Source organism: Coregonus lavaretus (assembly GCF_964263955.1).
Source record: "Coregonus lavaretus genome assembly, contig: HAP1_SCAFFOLD_7001, whole genome shotgun sequence".
Taxonomy (NCBI): domain Eukaryota; kingdom Metazoa; phylum Chordata; class Actinopteri; order Salmoniformes; family Salmonidae; genus Coregonus; species Coregonus lavaretus.
This window is the reverse complement of record NW_028160351.1, coordinates 19,454-29,385: the sequence shown is the minus strand read 5'-3', so window position 1 is coordinate 29,385 and position 9,932 is coordinate 19,454. Positions and strand designations below refer to the sequence as shown.

General features: G+C 46.5%; 1 protein-coding gene across 1 annotated transcript; it reads left to right on the top strand.

The window, feature by feature from the left end:
* Positions 1 to 4,431: 4,431 nt before the first annotated feature.
* Positions 4,432 to 8,587, top strand: LOC311121901 (lysophosphatidylcholine acyltransferase 1-like; the record flags this gene model as incomplete). Its single annotated transcript, XM_084196337.1, has 5 exons — positions 4,432 to 4,557; positions 7,236 to 7,389; positions 7,635 to 7,730; positions 7,969 to 8,110; positions 8,382 to 8,587. Coding segments are annotated over 5 exons (724 nt in total), but the record flags the coding sequence as incomplete, so codon positions are not given.
* Positions 8,588 to 9,932: the final 1,345 nt, after the last annotated feature.

Below are 9,932 nucleotides of genomic sequence, written 5' to 3'. Positions count from 1 at the left end.
TACTGGGGTACAAATGAGCAAAATAAATAACAATATAGGGATGAGGTAGTTGGGCGGGCTAATTTCAGATGGGCTGTGTACAGGTGCAGTGATCGGTAAGGTGCTCTGACAATTGATGCTTAAAGTTAGTGAGGGAGATAAGTGTCTCCAGCTTCAGAGATTTTTGCAATTTGTTCCAGTCATTGGCAGCAGAGAACTGGAAGGAATTGCGGCCAAAGGAGGTGTTGGCTTTGGGGATGACCAGTGAGATATACCCGCTGGAGCGCAGCCTACGGGTGGGTGTTGCTATGGTGACCAATGAGCTAAGATAAGGCGGGGATTTGCCTAGCAGTGATTTATAGATGGCCTGGAGCCAGTGGGTTTGGCGACGAATATGTAGTGAGGACCAGCCAACAAGAGCGTACAGGTCACAGTGGTGGGTATTATATGGGGCTTTGGAGACAAAACGGATGGCACTGTGATAGACTACATCCAATTTGCTGAGTAGAGTGTTGGAGGCTATTTTGTAAATGACATCGCCGAAGTCAAGGATCGGTAGGATAGTCAGTTTTACGAGGGCATGTTTGGCAGCATGAGTGAAGGAGGCTTTGTTGCGAAATAGGAAACCGATTCTAGATTTAACTTTGGATTGGAGATTCTTAATGTGAGTCTGGAAGGAGAGTTTACAGTCTAACCAGACACCTAGATATTTGTAGTTGTCCACATACTCTAGGTCAGACCCGTCGAGTGTAGTGATTCTAGTCGGGTGGGCGGGTGCAAGCAGCGTTCGATTGAAGAGCATGCATTTAGTTTTACTAGTGTTTAAGAGCAGTTGGAGGCTACTGAAGGAGTGTTGTATGGAATTGAAGCTCGTTTGGAGGTTTGTTAACACAGTGTCCAATGAAGGGCCAGATGAATACAAAATGGTGTCGTCTGCGTAGAGGTGGATCTGAGAGTCACCAGCAGCAAGAGCGACGTCATTGATATACACAGAGAAAAGAGTCGGCCCAAGAATTGAACCCTGTGGCACCCCCATAGAGACTGCCATAGGTCCAGACAACAGGCCCTCCGATTTGACACATTGAACTCTATCTGAGAAGTAGTTGGTGAACCAGGAGAGGCAGTCATTTGAGAAACCAAGGCTATTTAGTCTGCCAATAAGAATGCGGTGGTTGACAGAGTCGAAAGCCTTGGCCAGGTCGATGAAGACGGCTGCACAGTACTGTCTATTATCGATCGCGGTTATAATATCGTTTAGGACCTTGAGCGTGGCTGAAGTGCACCCATGACCAGCTCGGAAACCGGATTGCATAGCGGAGAAGGTACGGTGGGATTCGAAATGGTCAGTGATCTGTTTGTTGACTTGGCTTTCAAAAACTTTTGAAAGGCAGGGCAGGATGGATATGGGTCTGTAACAGTTTGGATCTAGAGTGTCACCCCCTTTGAAGAGGGGGATGACCGCGGCAGCTTTCCAATCTCTGGGGATCTCAGACGTTACGAAAGAGAGGTTGAACAGGCTAGTAATAGGGGTTGCGACAATTTCGGCGGCTAGTTTTAGAAAGAAAGGGTCCAGATTGTCTAGCCCAGATGATTTGTAGGGGTCCAGATTTTGCAGCTCTTTCAGAACATCAGCTGTCTGGATTTGTGTGAAGGAGAAGCGGGGGGGGCATGGGCAAGTTGCAGCGGAGGGTGCAGAGCTGGTGGCCGGGGTTGTGGTAGCCAGGTGGAAAGCATGGCCAGCCGTAGCAAAATGCTTGTTGAAATTCTCGATTATTGTAGATTTATCGGTGGTGATAGTGTTTCCTAGCCTCAGTGCAGTGGGCAGCTGGGAGGAAGTGCTCTTATTCTCCATGGACTTTACAGTGTCCCAAAACTTTTTGGAGTTAGTGCTACAGGATGCAAATTTCTGTTTGAAAAAGTTAGCATTTGCTTTCCTAACTGCTTGTGTATATTGGTTCCTAACTTCCCTGAAAAGTTGCATATCGCGGGGGCTATTTGATGCTAATGCAGTACGCCACAGGATGTTTTTGTGCTGGTCAAGGGCAGTCAAGTCTGAGGAGAACCAGGGGCTATATCTGTTCTTAGTTCTGTATTTTTTGAATGGGGCATGTCTATTTAAGATTGAGAGGAAATTACTTTTAAAGAACAACCAGGCATCCTCTACTGACGGAATGAGATCTATATCCATCCAGGATACCTGGGCCAGGTCAATTAGGAAGGCCTGCTCGCTGAAGTGTTTTTGGGAGCGTTTGACAGTGATGAGGGGTGGTCGTTTGACCGCGGACCCGTTACGGACGCAGGCAATAAGGCAGTGATCGCTGAGATCCTGGTTGAAGACAGCGGAGGTGTATTTAGAGGGTAAGTTAGTCAGGATGATATCTATGAGGGTACCCATGTTTACGGATTTAGGGTTGTACCTGGTAGGTTCGTTGATAATTTGTGTGAGATTGAGGGCATCTAGTTTAGATTGTAGGATGGCCGGGGTGTTAAGCATATCCCAATTTAGGTCACCAAGCAGTACGAACTCTGAGGATAGATGGGGGGCAATCAATTCACATATGGTGTCCAGGGCACAGCTGGGGGCTGAGGGGGGTCTGTAGCAAGCGGCAACAGTGAGAGATTTATTTCTGGAAAGGTGGATTTTTAGAAGTAGAAGCTCAAACTGTTTGGGCACAGACCTGGATAGTATGATAGAGCTCTGCAGGCTATCTCTACAGTAGATTGCAACTCCACCCCCTTTGGCAGTTCTATCTAGACGGAAAATGTTATAGTTGGGGATGGAAATTTCAGAATTTTTGGTGGCCTTCCTAAGCCAGGATTCAGACACTGCTAGAACATCAGGGTTGGCGGAGTGTGCTAACGCAGTGAATAACTCAAACTTAGGAAGGAGGCTTCTGATATTTATGTGCAGAAAACCAAGACTTTTACGGTTACAGAAGTCAACAAATGATAGCTCCTGGGGAGTAGGAGTGATACTGGGGGCTGCAGGGCCTGGGTTAGCCTCTACATCACCAGAGGAACAGAGGAGGACTAGAATAAGGATACGACTAAAGGCTTTAAGAACTGGTCTTCTAGTGCGTTGGGTACATAGAATAAAGGGGGCAGTTCTCCGGGCGTTGTAGAAAAGATTCAGGGCATTATGTACAGAAAAGGATATGGAAGGATATGAGTACAGTTCAGGTAACCCTAAGCGTTGGGTAACAATGAAAGAGATAGCGTCATTGGAGGCACCGATTGAGCCGGTCTCGGCGTGTATAGGGGGTGGAACAAAGGAACTATATGAGGCAGTTTGAGAGGGACTAGGGGTTCTACAGTAAAATTGTATAATAAGAACTAACCCAAACAGCAATAGGCAAGGCATAATTGACATGGGAGAGAGGCATAAAGCAGTCACAGGTGTTATTAGAGAGAGCTAAGACAACAACTGGAAATAGCGATAACGTTTGGGCTAAGACTAAACAGAATAAACAGGACAGGGTACCGTGTAAAGGAACAGTCCAGCAGGCATCAGCTGTGCAGCTGAGTGATCGTAAGGTCCAGTGAACAGCAATATGTGAGTCCGAGAGCAGTTCAAATTGGTGCTTCAGCACAGCTAGCAGGGAGCACAGTTGTAGTTTGCGTGTGCTAGCGGGCCGGGGCTGGCAGATGGATCTTCGTGGTCGTCGCAACTGGAAGCCTGATGAAACCACATCAGACTATTTCGTCGGCAAACCAGTCGTGTTGGATCGGCGGGGCTCAGTGTTAACACTAGGAGGTCCCGTCCGGTTGACAGAGAGGTAGATAGCCAGGAGATGGGCCTGAGGCTAGCTCAGGGCTAACTGGTGCTTGCTATAGGGCAATGGTAAATCAGCCACAACAGGTTGCAGCTAGCTAGCTGGTTGTGATGATCCGGCGCTAGGGTCCAGTGATTCCGGCAGAAAGTCCAATAAGCTCTGGGTCGATAGCACGCTGGGTCGATAGCACGCTGTGCAGACTGGCCGACGAATTGTCCAGGCTAGAGCTAGAGCTGGCTGGTGGATAGTGTAGGCCACGGACAATGGTGAAGACGCTAACGGTGACTAATAACAGGTAGCCATTTAGTTGCGGCTACACTAGCTAGTATCATCTTACGGTTCTTGATGAAAGTTATAAAGAAATAATAGAATCCTTTCCACGTTGGGTGAGGCGGGTTGCAGGAAAGTATATTTAGTTAAAGAATGAAAAGTAAAAATTAAGAGATATATACAAAATAGACAAAAAAAACAAGAAATGGGATATTTACACAGGACGATGAAATAAAGCGACCGCACTGCTACGCCATCTTGGTTTTCTCAGGTGTGCAAGTGTTGGAATAGATCAAATGTCTGAAACGGCTGAGGGTCACGAGGACCGGTTCTGGAAACACTGGACTACTCGTTGGAGGACCGTATATCATACTGTATCCTAGTTAACGCTCTGTTTAATCCTCTCCAGGGCCCTGGACATCCCCGTCACTGACTACTCCTTTGAAGACTGTCAGCTGGCCATGGCTGAGGGTCAACTCAGACTCCCTGTTGAGACCTGCCTGTTGGAGTTCGCCAAGCTGGTCCGGAGACTTGGGTGAGTTGGGGTCAATTCATGCTTCAATTCAGGCTTTAATTCAAGCTTCAAATCGGGCTTCAATTCAGTCAGTTCATGTCAATGCATGAAGTGAATATGCTGGGGAACCAGTCTAGACCAGAGTTGGTGAGTTCAGATTCAGAGTGTTTAGTTAGACACGTGTACGGTACAGGGTGCCAGGTGTGATTGCAGGGTACAGTGAAAATCTTAGGCTTGGAGCTCCAACATGCAGGACTGAGCTAAATAAAATAATGAAAATGGTCATAAAACAACAACAGAAACAGCACTATAGACATCACAACTGTAGCAGTGATCAATAAATACATTGGGGGAGGCAGAGTAAAGACTGTTGAGGGTGGGGTGGAGGACCGTAGGAGGGGGGGGGGGGGGGGGTGGAGGACCGTAGGGGGGGGGGGGGGGGTGGAGGACCGTAGGAGGGGGGAGGGGGGGGGGGGGGGGGGGGGAGGACGTAGCTGACTAGTGGTGGCTATTCAGCAGCCTGATGGTCTGAGTGTAGAAACTATTGGCCAGTCTGTTAGTTTTTGCCATGATGCTCCTGTACTGCCCGCGTCTGAGTGATTGATGTGGGGATAACAGGGCATAGCTGGGGTCCCTGATGATCTTCTTGGCCTTAATACAACACCTGGTGTTGTAGGTGTCCTGTAGGGCAGGCAGTGTGCACCCAATGGTGCGTTCGTCTGCACGTATCACCCTCTGAGGAGCCTTGCGGTCCGCAGCAGTGGAGTTGCCGCACCAGGCTGTGATGCAGACCGACCGTATGCTCTCGATGGTGCTCCTGTAGAACACTGTGAGGGCCCTCGGGGACAGGCTGAATTTCTTCAGCATCCTGAGGTTGAAGACTCGCCGTCGTGCCTTCTTCACTACGGTGTCCGTGTGGTTAGACCAGTTCAGCTTCTCTGAGATGTGTACGCAGAGGAATTTGAAGTTATTGACCATCTCCACGGCGGCCCCGTTGATGAGGATGGGGGCGTGTTTCCAGCCTGGTTTCTCCTGAAGTCCACAATCAGCTCCTTTGTTTTGCTGACGTTGAGGGGAGAGGTTGTTTACCTGGCACCACGCCTTCAGAGTGCCAACCTCCTCCCTGTAGGCCGTCTCGTTGTTGTTGGTGATCAGGCCTACTACTGTCGTGTCGTCAGAGAACATGATGATGGAGTTGGAACTGAGGCGTGGGTATACAGAGAATACAGGAGGGGACTGAGGACGCACCCTTGTGGGGGGCCCCCGTGTTGAGAATCAGGGAGGAGGAGGTAATGTTACCTACCTTCACCACCTGGGGGGCGGCCCGTCAGGAAGTCCAGGACCCAATAGCACAGGGAGGAGTTCAGACCCAGGGGCCGTGAGCTTTGTAATGAGTTCAGATGACTAGCTATCTGGCTAAGTAAGGAGTCTGGTAAAAACCAGGGTACTACATTACTTTGGATAAGAAATCCTACTGACCCTAACTCAATGTCATAGTGATGGGCCCATATTAAAACACAACATATTCATCCTAGGATGTGTAGAAAGTGTCAATGTGCAGGTTGTGTGTGTGTGTGTGTGTCTATTTGAACTGTGTATATTTGTGTGTTTTTGTCTTGTGTTAGTGTGTTGTGTTGCAGCTGATTTTGTGCTTACATCATGGTGTGAATATATGCAGTCTTAGAGTTATTGTGTTTGTGGTAATTGCGCAGGTTGAAGCCGGTTGGAGCTGGTTTTGCGTGAATGGGTTTGTCTTAACTGTGCAGCAGGCTTTGTATTCATGTGTTGATGTTAACTGGTCAGGTTGAAGCCCCAGAATGTAGAGACTCTGTATTAATGTGTTGATGTTAACTGGTCAGGTTGAAGCCCCAGAATGTAGAGACTCTGTATTAATGTGTTGATGTTAACTGGTCAGGTTGAAGCCCCAGAATGTAGAGACTCTGTATTAATGTGTTGATGTTAACTGGTCAGGTTGAAGCCCCAGAATGTAGAGACTCTGTATTAATGTGTTGATGTTAAGTGGTCAGGTTGAAGCCCCAGAATGTAGAGACTCTGTATTAATGTGTTGATGTTAAGTGGTCAGGTTGAAGCCCCAGAATGTAGAGACTCTGTATTAATGTGTTGATGTTAACTGGTCAGGTTGAAGCCCCAGAATGTAGAGACTCTGTATTAATGTGTTGATGTTAACTGGTCAGGTTGAAGCCCCAGAATGTAGAGACTCTGTATTAATGTGTTGATGTTAACTGGTCAGGTTGAAGCCCCAGAATGTAGAGACTCTGTATTAATGTGTTGATGTTAACTGGTCAGGTTGAAGCCCCAGAATGTAGAGACTCTGTATTAATGTGTTGATGTTAAGTGGTCAGGTTGAAGCCCCAGAATGTAGAGACTCTGTATTAATGTGTTGATGTTAAGTGGTCAGGTTGAAGCCCCAGAATGTAGAGACTCTGTATTAATGTGTTGATGTTAACTGGTCAGGTTGAAGCCCCAGAATGTAGAGACTCTGTATTAATGTGTTGACGTTAACTGGTCAGGTTGAAGCCCCAGAATGTAGAGACTCTGTATTAATGTGTTGATGTTAACTGGTCAGGTTGAAGCCCCAGAATGTAGAGACTCTGTATTAATGTGTTGATGTTAACTGGTCAGGTTGAAGCCCCAGAACGTGGAGACTCTGTATTAATGTGTTGATGTTAACTGGTCAGGTTGAAGCCCCAGAACGTGGAGAAGGGACTTCAGGAGTTTGGGAACAGAGCCAGGAAGATGGAGGGAGAGAATCTGCGTCTGGAAGACTTTGCCCATTACCTAGAAGTCCCTGTGTCAGACATGCTCAGAGACCTCTTCTCTCTCTTCAACGAGGTAGGGAAACACATGAAATATAATATCATCCCATTAGGAGCTTTGAAGGCCTACGTTACAAGTAGGTCAACTTCCAAAAACTCAGAAAACAGAAAAATATGTTACCCCCCTATATTGTGTATTTTTAAAAATTGAAATACAGATTTTAGATATGAGATATTACGTTTAGATGTGTGCTTTGCTAGATAATTTCTAACCAGTGCTTTTTCACTCTCACTCTGTTTTTCTCTCTTCCTCTCCGGCAGGAAGACAACATGATAGACGTTAGAGAATACGTCATCGCCTTATCTGTTGTATGCAGACCTGCTAAAACTATGGAGACCATGAAACTGGCCTTCAAGGTACGTTCTGCTCCAGCTCTGGTTTCATGCTCTGTCAGGGGGTGCTTTTAGAGGACTTACAACCACTGATATTTCTGACGTTTCCCATTTGAGATGATGTCCTAATGACCTATGGTGTGAGTTGTAGAGCTTGTGTAGTTGTGAAAAGATGGTCTGAGCGCCAGCCGGCTCAACGGGTGTGAGTGAGATACGAAGGGGTCAGGGTCATCGTGTCATCTAATGTGTGTATATATCCCAGATGTTTGAGGCGGAGGAGGACGGTGCGATCACAGAGGCTGAGTTGGCCTGCATCCTAAAGACGGCGCTAGGAGTGGCTGACCTTAACGTCTCACGTCTCTTCACTGCTATCGACACAGAGGACGCAGGGAAACTGACCTTCGGTAAGAAACGGCATGTCTTAGCCTGTACTGCCCCCTTCAGTTTAGCTGCTCTTGACGTATTTGTGTGCGATGATTTTGGAACGCAACAAAGAATATGTCAAAGTTACATGGTTTCTGTAATCTCTAGTTATTTTATTATTTTATTATTTGTAAATATTAGGAGTGTGCCTATCTTTGTAAATATGTACTTGTTTCCTTTTTTTTTTTTATGGAGTGTCACTGCATTAATAACCTTACCGTTGTGTCTGGCGCCCTCCTGTGGTTGTAACAGACAAGTTCAGGAGCTTTGCAGAGCAGCAACCAAACTTCAGTGAGGACTACCTGTCCACAGACAATACAGGCCTGAACGGCTGCCTTCACCAGTCCAACGCCACGCCCAACGCCAAGCCCCAGACCAATGGGTTCTGCCCTGACTTCAGCCCGCCAGACAACCACCACAGCGCAACGACGGACGGTTCAGTGAAGAAACACAACTGAGTCTGTTAGCCATCTCAGAATCCTCCTCTCCTGGTGAGAGAGTGGTGCTGGTGGAGGGGGGGGGGGTAGTGTCGTTGTTGTTGATGAGCTATATGTATGGTCAGTCAGATGTATACACACACACACACACACACACACACACAGTACACACACAGTACACACACACACACACAGTACACACACAGTACACACACACACACACAGTACACACACACACACACACACACACAGTACACACACACACACACACACAGTACACACACACACACACACACACACAGTACACACACACACACACACACACACAGTACACACACACACACACACACAGTACACACACACACACACACACACACACACAGTACACACACACACACACACACAGTACACACACACACACACACACACACAGTACACACACACACATACGAGAAATGTAGCACTTATTAACCGTAACCATAACGTTTATGCTGTTCGTTTTATCTTGGGGATCAAACGTTGTTTTTGTTTTTTTTGGGAGTTTGTCTGTCTGTATTTGTTCTGAGAGAGGAACGTGCATTTCAACGCCAAAAGATGGCTCCTGATGATCAAAGAGAAAGAAGCATGAACACATGAAGGGCAAGCACTTATTACGTTTCCTCCATGTTGGGGTTTGAGTGTGGTTGATACTGACCATGCATGTGTTTTAGTGAATTCAGTGTTTTAACTGTTTCTAGGATTTTATCTTCTTCTTCCTTATGGCAGCGGCCATTTTAAATGACAGGTTTGAGTCTGCATGGGTTCATTACTGTCAGTGAGCAGTATCGAGGGAATCTGACCCGAATAGAACAGCCTTGGAGCACCAATGACATTGTCTGACCCCACTTTGGCTTTGATTGAACTGCATTTCTTTTGGTAGGTCAGATTTGAGGTGCCATATGGCTGATACAAGATGTAGGATCTTAATTTGAGCCAGTTTGCTACAGCAGGAAAAGAATCCTGAAGCAACAGGAAATTTGAAATATTATATGGGTTATAATTAATGGCAATTTTTTTTGGGGGGGTTAATACATTTTTCGTAAGGGAAAATAAAGTCTGACATTTCAAAGTGGAAATTACAAACTTCAAAAGCGATTTTAAACCTCAAATACACTACACGTTTTAAATGTCCTGCATTGCAGGAAAGTTCTCCTGCAACAGGGTGATCAAATTAAGGTCCTGTAAAATGGGTCAGATTTGAGGTGTGATATGGCTGATATCAGAAAGATGGCGGACATCAGATGCTGGTTGAAATCAAAATGAGCCAGTCATGTTTTTTTTGTTTTTTTAATCTCAGGGTTCAGTAACAAGACTTATTAAACTAGAA